We start from the raw sequence: 23,536 nt of genomic DNA, 5'->3' as shown, positions 1-23,536 counted from the left end.
CTTGGTTCTTTTTATATTTTTTAATCTCTGCAACCCAGTCCTGGTCGATTCCTTCTAAACTAAATACAGTACTACGAATCAGGGCACAAAAATGTTCTGGTTTTAGTAATATGACATCTGAATTGTCCTTTTTTCCTGCATTGTGCCTCTTTTGGCGAGAAAGTCCGTCTGCTTTGCCATTAGATTTTCCAGGCTTGTGATGCAGCGAGTATTGATATTCTGCTAACTCAGTTACCCATCGGGCCTGTCGCCGGTTGAGCTTCTGCGGCTTCCGGAAGTATTCTAGATTCTTGTGATCCGTCCATATTTCAAACAGATGTATGGCGCCCATGAGGTACTGACGCCACTCATCAAGACTAGTCATGATTGCGAAAAGTTCCTTATCGTAAATCTTGTAATTTCTTTCGGCAGCTGTCATAGCTTTCTATAGATAAGTAACAGGCTTCCATTTGCCATCTTGCTTCTGGGCTAATTCTGCTCCTATGGCAAAGTCCGATGCGTCACATTCTACGCGATAGGGGTCGTTGTCTTTGGGTATGGCCAATACTGGTGCGGAGCAGAGTGCGTCTTTCAGGCTTGTGAACGCTACTTCTTGTTTGATAGTCCATTCGAAGGTAGCATTTCCAGTTAACGAACTAAGTGGCTTCGCTATTTTGCCGTAGTCTCGGATAAATCTTCGGTAGAAGTTGGTGAAGCCGAGGAATGCTTGGATATCTCGTTTGCACTCGGGTCGAGGCCAGTTGACGACTCCTTCTATCTTGACTGGGTCCATGCGGACGACACCCTTTCCCACTATCATACCCAGGTATTCGACTTCTGTCTTCTCGAACTCGCACTTTTCCGGTTTTAGGTAAAGTTTGTGTTCCCTCAAGATTTGCAGAACTTGCCGCGTGATCCGACGGTGTTCTTTCAGATCTTGGGTGAAGATCATGATATCGTCCAAGTAGACTACTACATGTCCTTGACTAATGAGGTCTCGGAATATATCGTTCATCATAGTCTGGAACGTAGCTGGAGAGTTTGTGAGACCGAAAAACATGACTAGTGGTTCGAACAGTCCTCGATTGGTGAGAAAGGCGGCTTTTTCTTCATCACCTTCTTTGATGCGAATATTGTTGTACCCCCATCGGACGTCTAATTTCGTAAAGTACTGTGCCTGCTTCAACTTGTCTACTAGTTCCTGTATCAAAGGAAGCGGGTAGCGATTATTAATCGTCAGCTCGTTTAGCTTCCGATAATCTTGCACAGGTCAAAGACGTCCGTCTTTCTTTTTGACAAAGAAGAAGGGAGAAGCCCACGGGGACTTTGAAGGTCGGATTCTTCCAGTTCTGAGGTTCTCTTCTATGAACTCGTTAAGTTCTTTTTGTTCGTTCATCGAGATTGGGTAGATTTTGCAGCTGATTTGTTGCGCGCCTGGTGTGAGTTCGATTGCATCATCCCACAGTCGTCTTTGTGGTAAAGAGTCGAAGTCTTCTTTGCTAAATACATCGGAGTAGTCGTGATAGTGACTTGGGACGGTATTTTCAAAGGTCTTGGCTTCGTGTTTCAGGCTTTCTTTGATCACCAGGTCAGTGGCTGTGGTACGAATACGTGCTGCTCCCGTTGCAAAGTATGTTTCGTGGTCTAGGATAAAGATTCTATCCCCTTCTTCTAGGTGAGCCTCTGGATTGCTGGGTTCTTCCTGATCGGCATCAATATCAATTAATTGGGCAGCATATTTGCAGGTAACTGGGCACCGATCAAACTGAATGACTTGTTCCTGCCAATCGATAGATGGATTATGAATCTGCAACCACTCATATCCAAGGAAGATAGGAGTCTTCCCTAGATTGGTAACTGCGAACGGAAGTTGTTCTACATGGTTCTGAATTTCCACCCTTAGTTCGACGAAGTCGGTGATAGCACCGCCAGCATTATGCGTGCCATCTGCATTATAGACAGGGATCAGTGATGGCAGTTTCTTTGTAGCGATGTTGTTATCGCGAACAAACTGCGCATCAATGGAGGATCCAGTACATCCTGTGTCTAATAGTGCTTTGACTGATAAGCGCTGCTGCGTGTCCAGGGTGGTTATGATCATGGGAACGTCCATCTGTGTCCCCTTCCTTCCTTGGATGAATTGAGGCTGCTTTCTCAATTCATTTAAGAAGTCTATAGCTTCTTCTTCTTCCATCTGCCTGATTTGGTTCATACAGGCTTCAGAGGCATCAACACTCTTCTTTGAGTGTACCCATTCAGTCAGCAATCTAAGCGCTGAGGCTTCTTTGCTGATTATCCATTGGCGGATCCAAGCCGCTGTCCAAGGTGTGTGGCGCTGCCACTGCGTAGATTCAGTCTGATGTTCTGGTGTAGACAATAATTTTTTATTCGGGGGAATTAAGCAAGAGGGTTGTGCCTCTCCGCGCCGCTCTGCAGATGCCCCTTTTCCCGGTATATACATAGCTACTCCAAACCAAGAACATAGATAGTTTGTAAAGTTACGTTCGGTCAACTCAGCTACACGCCCGGCTGACCGCTTGCAAAACCCTTCATGGCCGCGCGAATTTCTTCGCGAATTGCCGTTTTCCAGTTGAATGGTTCTGCCGTCGCGGCAGGAGCTTCTTGGAGCAATGCGAGGGGTGTGAACGCGTTGGTAGTGGGAACTACCGGGGTTTCTGCGGCTCGTACTGTTGAGCTTGTTGCCGATTGGGGCAATTGTGCGAGAGGTGTCCCTTTTCTCTGCATCGGAAGCAAAGACCCAAGCATCGTGCCTGGTCTAGCTCCATTGGCTGGCCTCCGCCACCGAATGTGACGCCTGTCCCATCGCAACGTGTCTGGACCGGTGCGCTTGCAGTGGGCGTGGCTACGTTAGCCTGTGCTCGTGGCGCACTTTGTGCTTGCTGCTGCCGAGGCTGGAATTGTCCTTGTCGCTGGGGCTGTGGGTTTCGCCGATGGTACTGCTGCTGATTCAGGTCGATGCGTGCGATCCGTTGTTTGTAGAGTGCGTATGTAGCGGGGAGTTCTTCTGATGAATTGTACAGAAGCCAAATGATGTCGGCCCAGAGTGCTTTTTCTAGAAGCGACTTGAGTTCCTGGAAGTGCGCTTCGAAGTTGTGAATATTCGCCTGGAAGGCGCACAATTCAAACTTCGAGAAGAATTCTTGCGCCGATAGCGCTCCCATCTGCATTGCCTGCAGCCTATCGTACGCTTCTGCCTGTTCATCGATTAGGAAGTGTATATCTAAGTCCTTCCATAAATCGTTCGTAGTCTGGATCACGGCATCTTCATCCGTGTCATACTTCTTCATGTATGTGGCGATGTATTCACCCGCATGTCCTTCTTTCATGTACGACAAGATCATAAGGACCCTGTCGAATTGTTCTGGTAGCCGCTTCCTTTGTGTGACTACATACAATTTCATTTGCGTTTTCCAAGCGATGTACTTGGATTTTGTGCCGTCAAAGGCGTCAGGTTTCATCGCGCTTCCATTTAGGAACGCGGCACTATCTTGATTCTCGGCCATTGCGCCGGGGTCAGATGGAGATGCAGGTGGAGTGGGAGAACGACGAGAAGGTGGATCCAAGGTTTCAGAATCTTCTACTGCTTCTTCCAGGGGGTTTGATGGACCCTCTGGTGGTGCTTCAGATTCTCCGAGGGTGATTGAGCGGAGGTGGTCAGTGACCGATTCGAGAGTGTCTCGTTTGGTTCTGGGTTCTGAACTAGATGCTATGGTTTGCGGGACTGCGAGAGATTCTGAGGGTGCTCCTGTGGGAACTCTTTGGAGCAGTTCTCCACGTAGTCCTTCTCTGCACCGGAGACAACGACTGCTATTATCCGGAGAGTGTGGGCACAGTTGTTGCACACAGTACCGTACATTATCACCATGTATGTAGACGGTTCTCCCTTCTATCTCTCGATGCATATGTCCTCTACAATCACAGGAAGGTGTGATCATAGGTTGTCGGGTCCGTGAAGCTTATCTTGCAGCAACTCTGGGACCAATCGTGTTGGAACGACCAGATCAGAGGTAGAATTTGCCAAGATAGTGAATTGGTCGGTGTATATACGGAATTTCGAATTTTTTACAGTTCTACGATATAGTTCAAAGCCCCAAGAGAGCAATTATGTCTCTCTCGGTCTGACGCCTGGGGTAGGGATTGCCGATACGAAGCTTTGTCTCTTTTCCGATGCCCAGCCTCAGCCGGTTGCCATGTCGTACTCAGGATAACCGTGTGCACTGCGCAACACGTTTAGCGCCAGCTATGGTAGGCCGGGGCACAAATCCAATGCAAACACGACCTGGTCGAGCTCCAACGGAGCAAGGGATTACCAGGGATCGGATAGGGAAGTGGTTATGTGCAAGTGCACGGAGAAAGGTTCCCGGGGTCTTGATGTGGTAGAGTCGATAGGGTTAGGTTTGGGGTGAGATTTCGGTTAGGTGATATGAGATGGATCGTCATGTGGAGATGTGTGATGGTTGGTGTGAGAGTGACGGGGATCGTCGTAGGGCAGTTGGTGGAGACTCGAGCCAACGTCAGCAACTAACAATCTAACTGGACTGAGCTACGACAAAGCTGAGAAGACAGACGAGAGGAATGTGAGTGAGGAAAGACCAGCTCAAGTCTGGCTTGTTATTGAGCAGTACGAGCTCCTTATATACATGTCAGACTGAATATCTAGAGTATCCTACGAATATACAGAGGTGTATAGAAAGTGAAAGAATACTATGGAATCCGGGAGAACCATCCGGATGTGTAATATTCATGACACCAAGTTTGATTTCTGCCCCAGGCGTGCCGTCAGTGCAGACTCGAGCGGCAGGGGTGTACTCATATATGGGACGGTGAGAATGCACACTGGCTCAGAAGCAATGTCTGACTTCGGCAAAAGGTCGTAGTATGAACGCGTCTACTGGCCGCGTATCGGATGAGACTTTGGGTTTGACGTCTCGTAACAGTGTTGGCACTCTCTGCTACCGCGCGTAATGAGAGGCCTGTGCACCGCACACCCAGCCAGCCGGAAGTTGGCGGTGGGCGGCGCAAGCTCGTGTATGGCAATGTTCCGGGAGTCGGTGCGTGGACTGCGGGCAATGTGGGCAAACAAAATCTAGGCAGTGGAATTTTATTGGCAGGTACTGCCAGGTAACATTGCTATGTATGGAATTCCTATAAACCACGTCTGATTGCTGATAATGCTCTCATTGCCACACAAATGAAAGAAGAGGAAATTAGGAGACAAGTTCCGCTCAGCGAAGCCGGAGAGAGGACGCGGACCGATCGTGCCAGCGGAGACGATTTCCTTCATCTCTTGACACTTTCCTGGTGCTGATCCTCCGGCGAGCAGAGCCAGTATTACTGGACAAGGAGATGGAATGAAGTCACAGGGCGTGCACTAGTTGCTATGTCGACCGGAGAATAGAGCCATGCGCGATCTGGGAATTCATCTATGCGGAACGAAGCTATCTAAACGAATGGTTAGCTTCCAGATTTCTTGCTCTCGCCGGTTTCTGCGCACCTTGGACACAGTGGCCCTAACGGCACCGCGCGCGCAGTAAACTCACTATCAACAGCGCTGCATTCTCTCCACATCTTGCCATAGCGGAAATATGGCTGCTCCGCAGGCTGAGCTGTGACTGAGCTACAGTGACGGTCGGAAACAAAAGTAATATGAGCGCTGGCGTCTGTCTCCCGGTGCCTGATTTCGGCAATCGTCGTAGTAGAATGGCAGTCGACTAGTGGGGTGTCAGTGACCATAGGCATATAGAGCGACAAGAACCATTCTGAATATTTCATAAATGTCTTCAATAAGCTGTGTGGATGGTTGGAACTGCGCGTTGGTCCAAAAAAGAGACACGAAGCGTGATGCAATAAATGAACTTTTAAGATAGAAAAGAGTTAACATTACAAAAGGGTTTCATTGCGAAAGAATTCAAAGCATATTGCACTCTACGAAGAATCCGCACAAACAAACAGATCAAGTCAAGCCTGTCCAGGAACATAGAACAGTGCTACCATAACCCTATAAGAATCAGCTACTCAGGTTCAGTCAAGCTCCCACACGCGACCGCCGCACACTCCGACAGGTGCCCTTGGCGCCTAGGCGAGGGTGGCGAAGCCGACGGCGTTCCTGTCGAACGAGAACGTGGTGTAGACGTTCTTCATAAAGGCATCGCCGAGCAGCCAGGTGTTATCCCCTAGACCGAGGCTCTTGCTGGCGGCGGCAAGCGTACCGATACACTGGCCGCTGCCACTTTCGGTCTCGCCGAGGTTGAAGCTATGAGGCATGATCAGAACGGACTGCGATGCGATAGCTGTGGGGTCAAACACACTTGTCCTCAGTGATCTCCCAGGTCTTGCCGCCCCAGTTGAAGCCGACGGTCGGAGGTGAGTCGCAAGGGTACGAGTAAAATCTTTGATCCGAGTCGTATTCGGCACTGCCCGGGATCGCCGCGTAAAAGCTCTGGACTGCGTTTGGCGGGCCGTACATAATCGTCGTGCCCGAGTCGATGATGGTGTCGAAGCCGCTGTTCGTGGTCGTGGAGCCAACGGAACACGCCGCGCCCGTTGCCTGCCAAAAACCTGTCGACGTGTCGATGTCATGGTACTCGATTGAGCCGATATACCTGGACGTATCGGTGCCGCCGAGGAAGAGCTCCGAGTCGACCGAGGCTAGGACAAAGCCAAACTCGCCCGCGTCGACCGTGCCCTGCTCGATAAGCGTGTTGAAGAAGGGGTTCTGGTACAGAGCACAGGAAATGTCAGCTTGTTGTACAGGAAGCGGTGGGGATAGAAGAAGACACACCCCACCAAGGCTCGAGAGATCAGGATAGGCAAGACCCAGGATGCCGTCAATCGAATCAGACGCGAAGGAGCTCGAGAGCGTCGTGACCGGAGAGAAGTACTGGTCGGTGGCGGAGAGCTCAGCGATGGTTACTACGAGAGGATCTCAGCTGAGTACCATGGTCAGATATTCTGGACAGCTAACCAGTGTCGGTGTAGATGGGACCAGAGACGGTCGAATTTTCACCGTACACGATTGTGAATGTACCGCTCTGCTCGGAAGAGGTGGACGAAGCTGAGGCATCGTACTTGTTCTTGCTGCTGCAGGTCGAGCTCGTGCAGGACGAGCTGGGAACCCATAGATCGGACGAGCCGGTGTCGAAGTCAATGTTGAAGGGCTGGTCAGGAGTACCGATCGTGATAGAACCCAGCCATTTGCTGCCATCTTTGGCAGGATCAAGCAGTTCGATACCAAAGGCACGCTTCCGCAAAGAGGGAGGGATTGTGCGGAACTCTTTAATTTCCTAGCCTTCAGGAAGACTACCCTTGTTCGCCAGCAGGCTCCGAAGGTTCCTCTGGTACTTGCTACAGGGAACATCACAGGGAGGTCAGTAACCGAAATATGAAGCAGAGGAGTACAAAACACACTTCTGGGTCTTGATGTTGTTCAGGATCGCCTTCTCGTGGTCGAAGGTCCCGTCAGCACGAGTCAGCATGCTGCGCTCCCCTAGTGCAATCCTGATGCCAGGAGTGCGGACGACGGGGCCTGCGGTGGCGAGGAGGGCAAGAGCCACGGAAACCAGGGTCGCTTTACAGAACATGGTATGAAGGCAGACGAAGGCTGAAGGAGCACGCGAGGACAAGAGATCCTGTTGGTCTGCAAACAGCCCACTGTCGTGCTTTTATGCACCCCATGGCCTTGGTCCATGTTCCCGCCTTGGAAGCCGTGTAGTGTTACAGGGAAGCTTGGGGCATATAATGCCCCAAACCGCCCGTCGGCGTCCCTAGATGGACATGGTTAGACCGGCAATGGCTGTGGTCAGATACAATTGCGCTCCGAGCGGTTAATTGAGATTAGTGCGCCTTCAGGCAGTTGTATATAACAAAAACAGCATGCTCCCTGCTATCCTCTGATGAGCGCGTATGTAACGACCGCGGGGAAGAAACCATCCTGGACTGACATTTGGAGATGAGACAGATAGTCTCCTCTTCTATTTGGCTGCTGACATGAACACCGCATTGTAGCGTAAATGGTATGGGCATACGCGTAGAGTCCGGGTTGACTTGTCACGACTTGTCACAATTTTGTTGGTCTGATTTGATTGTCGAGAATGCATGCTAGTAGGATGAACTAGCATGTGCGTCGCTACATAGCCCTAGGCCGAAATTTGGCTCAATAAGTCTCAAGAAATGAGTAACCTACAATTGCTTAGTCTCTCGCGCTGCGCCCAAGTCGCATCAACAGGCTTATTCGACACATTGCACAAGCATAACGAAGGCTTGCATGGCGCTAGCTGTTTCTTGCCGTCTTCCCCGCCTAATACAACGCGGTCCCGACGTACGGGAAGTGGGGTTCTGAGCCGACCGGGATCCCTAGTCCAAAGACCACCGCTAACCGACTGGCAGAAGTACCTCGACAATGAACAGGTAGTGGTGCCACTGCATCAATTCGGATGTCACGCGCACGCGTCATGGTACTGCCATCCGCTCCGGATTCGTTCGTCCTTTGTTTTGTCACAAGCTACTGAGCCTTCCGCAGGGTGTAAACGTGCGCTGTGGGGAAACATTCCGTCTCGGCTCCGTCGCAGAAGTTCCATTTCCTGGCGCTACGTGGCCGGCCGACATCGCCACCGCCCTATGTCCGCTCGCTGAAGCGGTGAAAGCAGGACAGATGTGGCGTATGCTGCATCTAAGGGAGGCCCTCTAGCCAAGCGCTGAAACCAACTGGTGTCCGCTTGTTATCTCATCTTATCTTGCTCACGGGATCCCGCGGCGCCTGGGAGAGGTTGATTTCAGCGACTGCGATCGCGCCTACCCCTTGTGCTGCATTACACTTCTATCCAACATGTGAGGATGGCTGAGGCTTCAGGGACGGTAAGTTGAGATCGACTCCATATTTTATTTGGGGTCAAATTTACGCATATGTGACCAGGCTTTCCAGGCAGGCGGCGACCATGTGCTGATGGACAGGAAACGCGAGCAGGTATTGTAGCGGCGAGCCGTAAGGCGAAGCAGAAGTTACGACCAAAAATGGGGAAAGCCCAATGATTGGTAACATAGCCGTCTCAACCGAGAATCAAGCTAAGTTTCTCTAACGGAATATCCGCAGTAATATGTGCCGCCACTTAGCTTGATGTCAAGCATATATCATCATAGCGTCACCCGCTACAGGACAATGTGAGAGCCTATAGTATAGCTTAAACCCTTCCCCCACCGGATATCACAGCGCAGGTTTCTGTCTATTGAGCCCGGCACTGATATTCGATTTGGATACTGTGCACAAAGTCTCGCTGCCGTCTCCATTCCTACTACATCGTCCTTCTTCTGAGACAGCTGACCGGTACGCAATCATTCGAGCAATGCACATCAAATACTGACTACTACAGTATATATGAGGCTGTGAGAATATACACTGGCTCAGGAGTAGTGTCTGACCTCAGCAATAGATCGTAGTAGTACGAGCATGTCAACTGGCCGCGTATCGGATGAGACTCTGAGAGTATGAAGCAACAACGCAGCTAATCGACTCGGAACTTGAGACTTAAGCAGGTTTAATTGATGTAGGCGTGCATCAGACGGTGCAAGGGCACGAGACAGCGATGTTTTCGATGATCATTTACAGTAAAAAAGAATATCAGCATTACAATAGCCTATAGGAGTCCTATACAGCAGAGAACTTGCACAAACTGCAAGCAGAGAAGCCTTAACACACACATAAGTGCTACAACAGTTTCAAGAGAAACAACCGTTCCATCTATTCGAACATTATCTTAAGACCTTCACGGCGTCGCTGCAGCATGCTCAGGTGTCTTCGTTACCTAGGTGAGGGTGGCGAAGCCGACGGCGTCTCTCTCGAACGAGAACGCGGTGTAGACGTTCTTCATAAAGCAGTCGCCGAGCAGCCAGGCCCCCAGGTGTTGTCCCCGAGACCGAGGCTTTCACTTCCAGTGGCGAGCACGCCGACGCACTGGCCACTGCCTTCTGCAGTCTCTCCGAGGTTGAAGCTGCAGGGCATGATCAGAACGGTCTACAATGCGACAGCACCTAAATTCACTTGTGATGCTCCGCGTCTTGCTGCCCCAGTTGAAGCCGACGGTCGGAGGCGAGTTGCACGGGTACGAGTAAAGCCCACCATCCGAGTCGAAGGCGGCGCTGTCTGGGATCGCTGCGTAGACGCTCTGGACCGCGCTCGACGGCCCATACATGATGGTCGTGCCAGGGTCGATAATGGGGGCAAAGCCGCTGCTCGCGGTCGTAGAATCGACGACGCACTGGGCGTTCGTAGCCTGCCAGAATTCTGTCGACGTGTCGACGTCGTGGTGCTCGATAGAGCCAGTGTACCTGAGGAGGTCCGTGCCACCAAGGAAGAGCTCCGACCCCTCTTAGGCGAGCACGAAGCCGAATACGCTTTCGTCGACCCTACCCTGTTCGACTAGCGTGTTAAATACGGGGTTCTGGTACGGCCCAGCGAGTGTCAGCGTGCGTAAAGGAAATGACGGAGATAGAAGAAGATATACCTCTCCAGGGTTCGAGAGGGAGGGGTAGGCAAGGCCTAAGATACCCTCAGTGGGATCGTCTTCGAAAGAGCTCGAAAGAGTAGTTACTGGAGAGAAATATTGATTAGTGGCAGTGAGTCCGGCGACGGCCACTACGAGGGAGTCTCAGCTGGGTGCACGGCTGCAAATTCTAGATAGCTTACCAGTGTCGGTGTAAACTGGACCAGAGACCGTTGAACCATCACCGTAATGGATTTCGAAGGTGCCGCTCTTCTGGGAAGAAGTGGACGATCTTGACGCATCGTACTTGCTCTTGTTGTCACAGGTCGAGCTCGTGCAGGACGAACCGGGAACCCATAAGTCAGACGAGCCAGTGTCAAAGTCGATCAGGAAGAGCTGGCCAGGAGTACCGATGGAGATCTCGCCCAGCCATTCATTGTCATTCTCGTCAATGAGCGACTCAACGCCAACGTCACGCCTCTGCGAAGAGGGAGAGATCGTGCGAAACCCCTTGATCTCCTCAGCCTTCCCAGAGGCTGTGGAAATCAAGGAGCTCCGGAGATTCCTATGGTACCTGCTGCGGGGTGCATCATAGAGGTTAGCGACCAAAGCACGAAAAGAGCGGCGGAGGGCGCGCTTGTGGGTCTTGATGTTGTGCAGGATGGTCCTCTCGTGGTCGAAGGTCCCGTCAGCACGAGCCAGCGTGCTGCGCTCCCCTAGTGCAATCCTGATGCCAGGAGTGCGGACGACGGGGCCTGCGGTGGCGAGGAGGGCGAGGACCATGGAAACCGGGGTAACATGATATGGAGGCGAACGAAGGCTGAAGAGTCAAGCAGGAGCAGGAGATCCTGTTAGTTTGCAAACAATCAACCCATCGTAATGCTTTGATGCACCCCATTGTCTTGACCCATGTGCCCCCTTTGGAAGGCGTACAGTACTGCGGGGAAGCTTGACCCATGTGATACCCCAAACCGCCCGTCGGCGTCCCTAGATGGACATGGTTAGATCGACGGTGGCGGTTATTAGATACAATCGCGCCTGGCAGCTGATTATAAACTAGTGTGTACGCAGGCGGTTATATATGGCAAGAGCGGTACGCTCCTCGCCGTCCCGTCATGGTGAATCGTTCATTCATATGCAGAATAATGGTGTGGCCCTCATCGTGGTGTTGTAGAAGAAGCTTGGTCATCATCATCGAACCACCGGCCAAGGGACGACTCCGGAGAGCGTGCATGGGACAGCAACAGGCAAGAAACCGTCGTAAACTGGCGTACTGCGATGAGACGGGCGTTCTTCGCTTCTATTTTGCTGTCAGCATAAGCATCGTATTATAACATAAATGCCAAAGACGTACGCGTAGAGCTCGGTTTAACTCACCACAACACCGTTAGCTCGTGCCGACCGTCAAAACCGTCGAGAACACATGCCAGCGGGATGAACTTGGCGTGTGCATTGTGGCTTTATTCGCCACATTGCACGAGCATAGTTGACGCTTGCTGTTTTCCTCGCGTAGTATAACGTAGCGCCGACTGATGGAAAGTGAGGTTCTGATCCGACTCCTGATCCAGAGACCACCGCTCATCGACTGGTGGAGGTACCCGGACAACGAACAGGGATTACCAGCCATCGATAAGTATCGTCGCACTTGTTCGCTAAATCTACCAAAAGATCTACGCACAGTAATTTGTTGTAGGGGATAGGTCCTCGTATGATGGCGCGGAGCTGAGAAGCGGGCGGATTTGACTAAAGTCTCAGTTCTAGCGATATCGTGTGGTCGACGTTGCTGGGCGGCAGAGGGAACAGAGTATCCAGCTGCGGTGATTTTGTTCCCCAGTGCTGTATGTTGGATCGAGTGTACGAGTCCATCTCGTCACTCGAAGCCTCAGCTCATGGACGGATGCGACCGTGAAAACAGGAGAGGCATGGCGTGCCGCAGTGCTGCTTCACTACTGGGCATGTAACTTGGCTTCCCAGCAGACGGAGGGCGAGCGACGGACGCACTGATCTGTAGGAAGCGCGAGCAGGTATTGTGGTAGTGAGCTGTAAGACGAAGCAGAAGCTATGACCCAAAATGGAGGAAACCCCGACCTGACCAGTTTTCCCTCCAATATGGACTTTTTTTTCCCTGATTGATGGTGAATTTGGAAAGTTGTCGGAGAAATCAATTTGGGCGCTTCTTGCCGGTGGGGAAAGCGATCGAAATCAAGTCAAGTTTTTTTCTAGCGGAATACATTACTCTGCGTTCATCTGTGCCTTCGCTAAGTTTGCTAGCTTAGCTCGGCCTCGAGCATATCAGCATGACGCTACCCGCTCCCGGACGGCATTGCTGCCTAAATACAAAGCGCCGCCTCCACCGGATATCGCCGTGCAGGAACCCGGATAGCGTTCGACACAGGTGCCGTATATGAGGCTTAATAGCTTGAAGTCTCGCTGCCGTCTCCGTTCACACCACATCGTTCTTCTTCTGACACAACTGACTGGTGCGCAAGTGTTCGAGCAATGCACATCAAATCCCAGCTACCGGATCTACCACCCATTCCGGACGCAAACGTCTTCGACCTGTTCTTCAAGGCCCCGCAGGGCGCACAGATCGCAGATTACACTGTCTATGTCGATGCTGCCACTGGGCTCAAACACTCGCTCCGCAATTACTACGAGTTCGTGCGCGACGCAGCGACGGCGCTCGGTGTGCCGCCAGCACGCGGCGGTCTGGGGCTCGGTGGCGAGGCAGGCGACATTGTCGGCATATTCAGCCACAACTGCGTGGTACGTGGGCTCACAGATTCTGCGATTGTATTGCGCACAGCACTGACCGCGGCTATAGAGTTATGCCGCACTTGTACACGCGCTCCTCGCAATTACGACGCCTTTTGCGAACCTGTCGGCGTATGCCACGGCGTATGAGCTCGCGCACAGCCTCAAAACGGTAAAGCCGAATTATTTGTTCGTGCAGCCAGCCCTGCTTCCCACTGCACTCGCTGCGGCGAAGGAAGTTGGCCTGCCTGAGAAGCAGATTTACATTTTGGAAGGTAGCAGCGGTGACGAACGCCTGAGTCTACAAGACCTAGTCAACCGCATCCGAAAGGGCTCTATTTCACGCGAGCCGGTTCGTCTTGCTAATAAGAACACTCTGGCATACTTTGTGTTCTCGAGTGGAACTAGTGGTCTGCCAAAGGGTAGGCCGATATACTGGTTTCTGCTGAATTGCGCTGAAAATCCCGTCCTAGCTGTCATGATTTCGCATGGGAATCTTTGGGCGATGGTGCTCTCGCAAGCAATATGGAGACAGGAGGAGATAAAGTTTCTCCGCGAGGTGCGCCTGAATGCCTTGGCTGTCACTCTTCTGCTGACTCCTCTCCTTGCTGACTATTCCCTAAGCTGACCCCGCCCAAAGCACCGCCTGTTGCCCTGTGTTTTCTACCAATGTACCACGCCTACCCCCTGAACATTGTCGCATTCCGCATGTTTGGCATGGCCCCCGTGACTTTCGTCATCATGGAGAAGTGGGAGGCCAGTGCAGTCTTGAAAGCCATCCCCAAGTAAGACATACTCTTGTCAATCGCTTGAATTGTTTTTATTATTATCTTGCCTCAACGAAGGTACCGCATCGAAGCCCTTGCGCTAGTCCCATCTGCCGTGCACCAGCTGCTAAACCATCCCGATTCCGCCAAAACCGACTTCAGTTCGTTGGCCAGCGCGGGATGCGGCGCGGCGCATCTTCCTACGACACTGCGGGACAACTTCCTGTCGCACTTCGGCAACGTAACGCTGTCGGAAGGTCTGTCCCCGAACTTTTCTCTATGAACAAAATTGTTGACTGCGTAGTAAAGGGTACGGCATGTCGGAGCTGGTGAGCTCAAATTACGACCGTCCGGTCGAAGCATCCGCTGACATGCATTCAGACTTTCGGGATTTCTCGCAAGTCCTTCGACGGCATGTTTGGCCTGAAGGTGCCGGACTCGACATGCGGCCTCATCAACTCCAACGTTGAGGTCCGGACGGTCCGCGAGGACGGCTCGGAGGCGGACGTTGACGAGCCCGGGGAGCTGTGGGTCAAGGCGCCTGTCGTGGCGCTTGGCTACTACGGGAACGAGCAAGCGACGCAGGAGACGTTCGTCGACGGTTGGGTGAGGACAGGAGACCAGATGCGCATCGACAAGGACGGGTTTTTGCAGTACGCATCGCTGTTTCGCGGGACGTCGTCGCCATGCTGACTTCGTACGCTGTTGTAGCTTTGTCGAGCGCAAGAAGGACACGCTCAAGGTCGGCGGAGCGCAAGTCTCGCCGAGCGAGATAGAGAATGTCCTGCACGCGCAGCCAGACGGGCTCATCACTGATGCGTGCGTCGCCGGGGTGTCCGGCGGCAGGACGTCGGACGAGAAGGTTCCGCGGGCTTGGGTTGTGCTCAGCGATGAGGGCAAGCGCAGGGGAGCCGAAGAGGCCGTCAAGGCGTTGGAAGCGTGGACGAAAAAAAATCTCAGCCCGTACAAGTGGTTGCGGGGTGGATTCGAGGTTGTCAACGAGGTAAAATCTCTCTATATTTCGTTTGAAGAATTTTTTTCATGATATGGTCCAAACAGATTCCTAAAAGTCCGACGGACAAGATCTTGAGACGTCTGTTGCAAGAGAGGTTTGAAGCCCAGTATACAGCTAGAGCGAAATTGTAGACTTTTAATTGCAGCTACTGTGCATTACAAGACCGCCCTATAAACGCTATTATTGGACTTGGGATGGCAATCAGGAGCCAGCCAATGCCATCTTACAAACCAGCTGTTCGCATCCCGAGTCCCTGAGTTAACCATTTTGTAGCCGTATATGCGGAGATCCTCACATGTCGCGGTAACGCGAAGGACATGGGCTTCCAGGTGCTCTGTATCATCGCGCACCAGAATTACCCCGCCGAAGAGTCAGGTTCAGGCTGGAGAACGAGCGTGCTGTCCAGTCTACTTCGCTACCACTGCGATCGGCGTTGAACCGTCGTTGTAACAGGGTGGTGGTGGAGGCTGGCGAAATCTGTGCAGACAGTGCAGGGAAAGCCCCTGCCGTTTCGGCTCGGTGGGGCCGGATGGGGCGTGGGATCCGACGAGGCCAGCGGAGGCGACTCGGTGGCCGCCTCCTTAGGCTGTCCCTCGACATTTTCGCTGGTGCCGATCCTCTAGCAAACAGAAGACATACTTCCGCCGACCGTGCTCAACTTACCAAATACAATGTCTAATAACTAGTTCAGGACATCGTGAGGACCGATACGTCAAGCGACTGCTGAACAATTCGGAGAAGAGAGAAGGGAAGGCCGCAGGGCGTGCATCAGTCGCTATGTTGACCAGAGGAGAGGATAATGAGGAATGTGGGACATGATTTCTGCAGAACGAAACTATCCACATGATTGGTCAGCTTTCAGGTTTCTTTACTCTTGCTGCCTAAAATTGACAGGGGCTTCACATCAGGTATATCGTATGATAGCCCTGACTTCACTACATAGTAAACTAATCACCAGCATTAATGCCTTCTCTCTATGTCATACCACAGCAAAATCTAGGCCGTTCTGTGGGCTGAGTTGGGCAACATTGACGGTCGAAAGCGAAGAAGATATACGCACAAGCCGCCGCGTCTATCTGACACTGCAGCATCGGTACATCGAGGCCGAGTCTGATTTGGCACTTATCGTAGTACGAATGTGTCGACTGGTGACGTGTTGTACAAGACCTCGGGCATGTAAAGCAACAAAAATTATCTCGGCTATTTTGTAGATGCTTTCGACGAGCTGTGCGGACAGTGGAGACGCGGCGCGCACTGACCACTCGTACCGTAACAGCCTCATTATACCTTCCGAAGTGCGAGCTAGACCGGCTTAAATGCGGGAGGCGCGTTTATTGGACCAAAAAAATAAAATGAGACGGTGATACTTCCAATCATCATCTGAGACGGAAAGGGTTAGCGATACGGAAGGGTTCAAGACATCACACGCAAAACGTCTTGATAATCTGTACAAACAGATAGGGCAAATCTAGGAACATGGACCATCGCTACTATGGTCCTACTGGTACAGGGACCAATATTGATTATTCAAATTCAGTCAAGCCCTAGCGCGCAACCGCTGCACGCTCCAGTACCCTCGACGTCTAGACTTTGAGGGTAGCAAAGCCGACGGCGTTCTTATCAAAAGAGAACGTGGTATAGACGTTCTTCATGAAGGCGTCGCCGACAAGCCAGGTATTGTTCCCGAGCCCGAGCCTATCGCTTGCGATAAAGAGTGCGCCGAAGCACCGGCCACTGCCTTGATGAGTCTCACCGAGGTTGAAGCTGCATGGGCACGATCAGTACGGACTGCAGTGCAACAGCGCTCGAACCCACTTGGCCCTCGTGATTTCCCAAGTCTTGCCGCCCCAACTGAAGCTGACGTCCGGAGTCAAGTTGCAGGGGTACGTGATCGACCCTTCTACATGATTCCAGATTTGGCTGCCCGGGATCGCCACGTAGAAGGCGTTGACTGCGCTTTCCGGGGCGGAAATAGACGTCGTACCCGAGTCAATGATCGTGTTGAAGCCGCTGTTCGTGGTCTTAGACCCGACAGTGCACTTCGCGCCGCTCGCCTGCCAGAGACCCGTCGATGTGTCGATGCTGTGGTACTCAATGTCGCCGGTATACTTGGAGGTGTCGGTGCCACCGAGGTAGAGCTCCGAGCCGACCGACCCTAGCGTGAAACCAAATTCGCCAGCGTTGACCTTGCGCTGGCTGATCAGGGTACTGAAGAACGGGGTCTGCTACGAGGCGCACAAGATGCGTCAGCGTGCCATGCAGAGAGCGGAGATAGAGGAAGCCCTACCCCTTGAAAGCTCGAGAGAGAGGGATAGGCAAGACCCATGACGCCATCAGTCGGGTCGGTCTCGAAGAAGCTCGAGATTGTCGTGGCCGGAGAGAAGTATTGGTCGGTAGCGGTGAGTCCAGCGACGATCACTACAAGGGATTCTCAGCTGAATCCCATGATTATAATTTCTGGCTCACCAGTGTCGGTGTATATGGGACCAGAGACACCCGATCCTTCACCGTACCCGATTCTGATGGTGCCGTTCTTCAGCGAAGAGGTGGCCGATGCCACCGCATTGTACTTGCTCTTATCGGCGCAGGCCGATCTATAACAGGACGAGCTGGGTACCCACAAATCAGACGAGCCAGTGTCAAAATCGATTTTGAAGGACTGGCCGGGAGTGCCAATTGTGGTCAGACCCAGCCACTCGATTTCATCTTCGTCAACGAGCGCCTCGGTGCCAACGGCACGCTTCTCCAAAGAGAGAGGGATTGTGAGGAATTCCTTAACTTCCCAGCCCTCGGGAAGGCGACCCGTATTCGCTAGCAGGTTTCGAAGGTTCCTCTGGTACTTGCTGCAAAAGGAGGTGCAGAGCGCAGTCAGTAACAACGATGCAATAGCAGAGAACGATATGAAACACACTTCTGGATCTTGATCCTGTCCAGCGTCGCCTTCTCGTGGTCGAAAGTCCCATCAGCACGAGTCGGTGTGCTACGCCCCTCAAGTGAAATCTTAATGCCGGGAGCGTGGACGACGGGACTCGCGGCGGTGAGGAGGGCGAAGGCAACAGCGACTAGAGTCGCTTTGTGGAACATGGTGTGGAGGCAGGCGGAAGCTGAAGAGGCAGGGAGGCAGGAGCTAGAGATCCTGTTGGTCTGAAAACAGCTCTCGATCATGCTTTTATGCACCACTGACACCTTGGCCCATGTGTCCGCCTTGGAAGGCACGTCTTGTCGCAGAGAAGCTCGGTGTACAAATCGCTCGTTGGCGTCCCCGGATGGACATGGTTAGACCAACGATGGTGATGGTCAGACACGGTCGCGCGTGGCGGCTGACTGTCGCACTCACAGGCAGCTGTGTATGGAAATAACAAGACGCTCCCCATTATCCCGTCAAGATGAACTAGCCGTTTATAGAGCTGTATGCAGAATAACGGTGTGGTTTCCGCTGTGCTGTTGAGGGAGAAGCCTGGTCGTCATCGAACCACCAGTCAAGTGATGACTCCGATGACCTTCGCTTCTATTTTGCTGTCGATGTCAGTATCACTTTAGAATGCAGATTTTGAGGACATACGCGTAGAGCCCTGGTCGACTTGCCATAGTTTTATTGGCTTGAACTGATTGTCGAGATTTGTCAAGGAGCCCTCGCTAGCGGAATGGATCTGGCGTGCGTGTTGCTACACGGCCCTAGTCCAAGAACTGGCTCAATACGTTTAAAGAAACGAGTCACCTACAATCGCTTACCATCTCGTGTTGAACCCGAACTGTATCGGCAAATTTGGAGGCCAATCAACACGTGCCTTAGACATTACCTAAGCATAGATAGTAGGCTATCCTTATTCGCTATATTGCACGAGCATTAGCGAAGGCCAGCATGAGTGCTATTCCTTGTTGTCTTCCCCGCCTAGTACAATGCGGCGCCGACGTAGAAAAGTGGGGCTCTGAGCTGATCGTAATCAAGAGATCATCGCCACTGTTCCTATTGGTAGGATTTGATACTACCCGAGTCTGGACTGCTGGCCGCGCATTTCCCTGCTGCACCTGAACTGTAGATTTTTCAATGAGCAGACCCAAGTGTCACGTGGACGATGCGGTCTGCACATACCTAGTGAAAACTCCAGCGTCGGCCTTGAGTTTCGTCCGAGCTACTCACGGCAGGCTTCTGCGCACGCGTTCATAGCACCGTACAAAACCATACACGTTGCGAGATTGCTCCAGAAAGACCTGTAATAGAAGGAGGCCCGCTTCACGTAGGCTCGTGTATCTGATATTTCATTCAGAAATGGGTCATGTCAGCGGTACTCACGCAAATTGAACGTGTATAAGAACATGGCTGGTGAGATGACTATCACACCGGGTGTAGGGGTCGTTATGTAAGCTCGAGGATAGGTACATGCGCGATCCGGGATTCAATTACTCTGGACGCAGCCATCTACGCGGATGATCACTGGCCAACTTTAAATTTCAAAATTTCAAGTTTCTTTGCTCTTGCCAATTTCTGCGCACTTTGATCAACTCCCACGAAAGGACCCTGACGGCGCTGCGCAATGAACTCACTATTAGTAGTGCATTTCTCTAAGTCGTACCATAGAGGAACTATGGCTGCTCTGCAGACTGAGCTGGGCCACAGTGGCGGTCGAAAGCCAGCAAGCTGATCGGCGTCTATCGGAGCGCCCATGCGCTCCGTGTCCGATTCCGGCGATGGTCGTAGTACGAATACGTCGGCGCATGGCATGAAGTTCCGTGCATATCTGGTGACGAAAATTATTCTGGATACCTCATAAATGAGGCCTAAAAAGAGCCATACGGAGAGTGAGCGTCGTTCATTTTGCCTTCCGAAGTGCGTATTCGTCAAAGTTCAAACCAGTCACTTGAATGCAGGAGATACCTTACCATTGGTCGGTCCAGAAATAACACGATGCGGCGATACCTTCGATAATAATATGAGGCAGCAGAGTGTTGGCATTGCGAAAGATTTCAAGGCATCCTGTACACAGCAAAAGATCTGTACAAAGTACAAACAGACAGAGCAAGTCCAGGAACACGAATCAGTACTACTATTGTCCTACAAGAACCGAATCCTCAGTTTCAGTGGGGCTCCAGCACGCAACTGCTGCACATTCCAGTGCACTTGGCGCCTAGACCTTGAGGGTGGCAAAGCCGACGGAGTTCTTGTCGAACGAGAACGTGGTGTAGATGTTCTTCATGAAGCTGTCGCCGAGCAGCCAGGTGTTGTTCCCAAGACCGAGGTTCTTGCTTGCGACGACGAGCGCGCCGATGCACTGACCACTGCCTGAAGCGGTCTGGCCATGGTTGAAGCTGCAGGGCATGATCAGTACGGACCGCAATGCGACAACGCTCAAACACACTTGGCGTGAGTGATGTTCCAGGTCTTGCCACCCCAGTTGAAGCCGACGTCCGGAGGTGAGTTGCAGGGGTACGAATAGTACCCGCGTTCAGAGTCGTAGAGGTGGCTGCCCGGGATGGCCGCGTAGAAGGCGCTGACTGCGTTCGGCGGGGCGTACATGAGCGTCGTGCCCGAGTCGATGATCGTGTTGAAGCCGCTGCTCGTGGTCGTGGAGCCGACAGCGCACTTTGCGCCGCTCGCCTGCCAAAATCCTGTCGATGTGTTGACGCCATGGTACTCAATCGAGCCAGTATACTTGGACGTGTCGGTGCCGCCGAGGTAAAGCACAGAACCGACTGAACCTAGCGTGAAGCCGAATTCGCCCGCGGTGACCTTCTTCTGGCTGATCAGAGTGTTGAAGAACGGGGTCTGCTACGGAGTGCACAAGATGCGTTAGCGTGCCATGCAGAGAGTGGAGGAGATAGAGGAAGACCTACCCCGCGAAAGTGAGAGAGAGAAGGGTAAGCAAGACCCAGGATACCGTCGATCGGATCGGACGCGAAGGAGCTCGAGAGCGTCGTGACCGGAGAGAAGTACTGGTCGGTGGCGGTGAGCCCAGCGACAGTCACTACAAGGGGATCTCAGCTGAATGCCGTGATCATAGACTCTGATGTCCGATCAGCTTACCTGTGTCGGTGTAGATGGGACCAGAGACAGTCGAATTGTCACCGTACCCGATTGTGAAGGTACCATTCTTCTGGGAAGAGGTGGACGATTTTGATGCATCGTACTTCTTCTTGTTGACACAGGTAGAGCTCGTGCAGGACGAGCTGGGGACCCACAGATCGGACGAGCCGGTGTCGAAATCAATGCTGAAGAGCTGATTGGGAGTACCGATGGTGATAGGGCCCATCCACTCGACGTCCCGGTAGTCAGCGAGCGCTTCAGTGCCAACGGCACGCTTCTCTGAGGAGGGAGGAATCGTGAGGAAGTCCTTAATCTCCCAGCCCTCGGGAAGGCTGCCCGTATTCGCCAGCAGGTTCCGGAGGTTCCTCTGGTATTTGCTGCAGAGAGTTGGGCAGAGAGTAGTCAGGAACGACAGCGCGATGCGGAGAGCGATGGCAAACGTACATTTGGGTCTTGATGTTGTCCAGGATCGCCTTCTCGTGGTCGAAAGTGTCGTCAGCACGAGAGAAAGTGCTGCGCTCCCCTAGTGCAATCTTGACGCCAGGACCGTGTTCGACGGGGCTTGCGACGACAAGGAGGGACAGGGTCACAGTGACCAGAGTTGCTTTGTAAAGCATGGTGCGAAGGCAGGCGGAGGCTGGAGAGGCAGGTTAAAACAGGAGATCCTGTTGGTCTGCGAACAATCTTCGGTCACGCTTTTATACACTGCTGACGTCTTGACCCATGTACCCACCTTGGAAGGTATGTATGGCCGCAGGGAAGCTTAGTGCATACGATGCTTCAAATTGCTCCAAGCCGCCCATCGGTGACATGGTTAGACCGACGACGGTGGTGGTCGGGTATAATCGTGCCTGGCGGCTTACTGCTGCGTCCACGAGCAGTCGTGTATGACAGAAAAAATGCGATTCCCGTTATTCTATGGTAGAGAATCGGCCATCTCAGGCCCATATGCAGAATAACGGTGAGGCCTCTATCGTAGTGTCGCAGGAAAAGCCTAGTCCTCACCGTCGAACCACCAGTCCATTGACGACTCCCGTGAGCGCGTACGTAACAACCATGCGCAAGAATTATCGTAGACTGACGTGCGGTGATAGGATGGACAGCCTTCACTCCTATTTTGCTGTCGACATGAGCACCGCATTACAACATGAATTTTCCAGACATACATGCAGAGGCCAGATTCAACTCGCCAAAAGTTTGTTGGCTTGGACTGACTATCTAGAACTGTAGAGAACGCATGCCATCGAGACGAGCTTGGCGTGCGTGTTGCTGCATAGTCCTGTTCTAATATTGGGCTCAATATCTTTCAAGAAACGAGACGCCTGCTGTCACCTACTTTCTCGTACCGAACCCGAATTGGACCGGCAAGCTTGGATTCCAATCAATACGTGTCGGAGATATTGCACAGACATGCATGCCTCAGTGGGTCCTGCACTGCACGAGCATCAATTCCAATAAAAGCTTGTATGCCGCTAGACATTTCTAGCTGTCTTCCTCGCTTGGTACGACGCGGTGCCAAAGTATGACGAGAGAGGCTTTAAGCTGGTCCCTGTTCCATATAATATCGCCAATTGACTAGTAGAACATCTGGATAACGAACGAATAATGCCAGCCATCAACATGTAGCCCGGCATTTCAACTTGAAGTATGAGTCACGCTGATCGCTGCACTTACCACTGAGGCCTACGCACACTGGTTTATCTTATAAGATAAGTCCTTGGATGGCCCGAGGCTGAGAAGTCGGAGGATTTGAGGAAAGTCTCGATTCTGAGAGTGTTGTGGTTGGCGTCGAAGGGCGGTAGAGGAGAAAGCCGAGACGGGCAACGGACGGCCGGGACTACTGTATCCGATTCCCGGCGATGAGTTTACTTATTTGGTAGTGCTATGGATTCGATCGCGGCTCCGATGGGCTCGTATCAGCCTCTGCAATGGCTGAGAGATGGACATTTTAGTTATAAGGGCGTACATTTCAACCTGTTTATGCTACTTCTGTTACGGTCTATAGAATATAGGGTTAATTATAATTACGTTTGGACGAATATTAATTGTTCTCAAGGAAACGAAGTGCACCTGCAGTCAGTTTTCCTTTGGGCACGCCTTCAAGGGACCAAGAGTTTCAGTTCGGCGGCCCAGACACAGGAACTTATTAAGTTACACCGGACTAGCCACCAGAAGCGCCCAAGAGCGGCTAAGACACGCTGAAGAATTTCCGAAAAGCCCAAAAAATGGCACAGGCGGGAATCGAACCCGCGGCCCGAAAGTAACCGCAGCACGCTATACCACTAAGGCATAAGACCTTGCAAATGTGAGGCTGGAATTGCCCTATAGTACCACTTTTCTACCTCAAAGTCTTAGCTGTAATATTGTAGCCAATTATCAGGTATTAAAGCATTGGAATGTAATTGTACAAATGTATATCCTGATGGCGTGGCTAAGACACTGACGTGGCTAAGACACCAGTGTGGCTAAGACATTGGAACATTAAATATTTGCTATTGATTCC

General features: G+C 52.1%; 6 protein-coding genes and 1 pseudogene across 7 annotated transcripts; 1 reads left to right on the top strand and 6 right to left on the bottom strand.

Annotated features, from left to right (window-relative positions):
* Positions 1-2,496: 2,496 nt before the first annotated feature.
* Positions 2,497-3,503, bottom strand: PHACADRAFT_189515 (uncharacterized protein; the record flags this gene model as incomplete). Its single annotated transcript, XM_007389783.1, has 2 exons — positions 2,497-2,654; positions 2,870-3,503. The coding sequence occupies 2 exons, from the start codon at positions 3,501-3,503 to the stop codon at positions 2,497-2,499; spliced, it is 792 nt and encodes a 263-aa protein (XP_007389845.1).
* Positions 3,504-5,871: 2,368 nt separating this feature from the next.
* Positions 5,872-7,580, bottom strand: PHACADRAFT_203594 (uncharacterized protein; the record flags this gene model as incomplete). Its single annotated transcript, XM_007389782.1, has 6 exons — positions 5,872-6,253; positions 6,309-6,715; positions 6,782-6,912; positions 6,965-7,273; positions 7,304-7,344; positions 7,408-7,580. The coding sequence occupies 6 exons, from the start codon at positions 7,578-7,580 to the stop codon at positions 6,076-6,078; spliced, it is 1,239 nt and encodes a 412-aa protein (XP_007389844.1). The 3' UTR covers positions 5,872-6,075.
* A 2,035-nt stretch (positions 7,581-9,615) lies between these two features.
* On the bottom strand, positions 9,616-11,258 carry PHACADRAFT_203593 (uncharacterized protein; the record flags this gene model as incomplete). Its single annotated transcript, XM_007389781.1, has 5 exons — positions 9,616-9,983; positions 10,024-10,360; positions 10,403-10,433; positions 10,497-10,627; positions 10,679-11,258. 5 exons carry the CDS (start codon positions 11,256-11,258, stop codon positions 9,860-9,862), a joined length of 1,203 nt encoding a protein of 400 aa, XP_007389843.1. The 3' UTR covers positions 9,616-9,859.
* Positions 11,259-12,972: 1,714 nt separating this feature from the next.
* PHACADRAFT_246258 (uncharacterized protein) lies at positions 12,973-15,238 on the top strand (the record flags this gene model as incomplete). The annotated part of the gene is made up of 9 exons (XM_007389780.1): positions 12,973-13,241; positions 13,300-13,651; positions 13,703-13,788; positions 13,854-14,014; positions 14,075-14,253; positions 14,306-14,325; positions 14,378-14,649; positions 14,708-14,999; positions 15,056-15,238. Coding segments are annotated over 9 exons (1,718 nt in total), but the record flags the coding sequence as incomplete, so codon positions are not given.
* Positions 15,239-16,445: 1,207 nt separating this feature from the next.
* PHACADRAFT_246257 (uncharacterized protein) lies at positions 16,446-18,676 on the bottom strand. The gene is made up of 7 exons (XM_007389779.1): positions 18,574-18,676; positions 18,196-18,519; positions 17,923-18,138; positions 17,478-17,854; positions 17,299-17,429; positions 16,827-17,236; positions 16,446-16,775 (listed from the first exon to the last, which is right to left on the bottom strand). Exons 3-7 carry the CDS (start codon positions 18,093-18,095, stop codon positions 16,595-16,597), a joined length of 1,272 nt encoding a protein of 423 aa, XP_007389841.1. The 5' UTR covers positions 18,096-18,138; positions 18,196-18,519; positions 18,574-18,676; the 3' UTR covers positions 16,446-16,594.
* Positions 18,677-19,972: 1,296 nt separating this feature from the next.
* On the bottom strand, positions 19,973-21,663 carry PHACADRAFT_246256 (uncharacterized protein). Its single transcript, XM_007389778.1, has 5 exons — positions 21,478-21,663; positions 21,034-21,410; positions 20,844-20,974; positions 20,369-20,778; positions 19,973-20,318 (listed from the first exon to the last, which is right to left on the bottom strand). Exons 1-5 carry the CDS (start codon positions 21,648-21,650, stop codon positions 20,138-20,140), a joined length of 1,272 nt encoding a protein of 423 aa, XP_007389840.1. The 5' UTR covers positions 21,651-21,663; the 3' UTR covers positions 19,973-20,137.
* A 1,596-nt stretch (positions 21,664-23,259) lies between these two features.
* Positions 23,260-23,330, bottom strand: PHACADRAFT_t2 (annotated as a pseudogene). The gene has a single exon. The product of its transcript is annotated as a tRNA-OTHER (tRNA).
* Between the last annotated feature and the right edge of the window lie 206 nt (positions 23,331-23,536).

Source organism: Phanerochaete carnosa, assembly GCF_000300595.1.
Source record: "Phanerochaete carnosa HHB-10118-sp unplaced genomic scaffold PHACAscaffold_1, whole genome shotgun sequence".
NCBI lineage: Eukaryota > Fungi > Basidiomycota > Agaricomycetes > Polyporales > Phanerochaetaceae > Phanerochaete > Phanerochaete carnosa.
The sequence above is the reverse complement of the archived record's forward strand: the minus strand, read 5'-3'. Positions and strand labels throughout refer to the sequence as shown.

Coding starts and splice junctions, on each gene's coding strand:
- PHACADRAFT_246257 (XM_007389779.1), bottom strand. CDS start 18,095: ATGTTCCACAAAGCGACTCTAGTCGCTGTTGCCTTCGCCCTCCTCACC. Junction 17,237..17,298: donor CTCTCTCGAGCTTTCAAGGG/GTAGGGCTTCCT, acceptor TGCGCCTCGTAG/CAGACCCCGTTCTTCAGTAC. Junction 16,776..16,826: donor TGGGAAATCACGAGGGCCAA/GTGGGTTCGAGC, acceptor GTGCCCATGCAG/CTTCAACCTCGGTGAGACTC.
- PHACADRAFT_246256 (XM_007389778.1), bottom strand. CDS start 21,650: ATGCTTTACAAAGCAACTCTGGTCACTGTGACCCTGTCCCTCCTTGTC. Junction 20,779..20,843: donor CTCTCTCTCACTTTCGCGGG/GTAGGTCTTCCT, acceptor TGCACTCCGTAG/CAGACCCCGTTCTTCAACAC. Junction 20,319..20,368: donor TGGAACATCACTCACGCCAA/GTGTGTTTGAGC, acceptor CATGCCCTGCAG/CTTCAACCATGGCCAGACCG.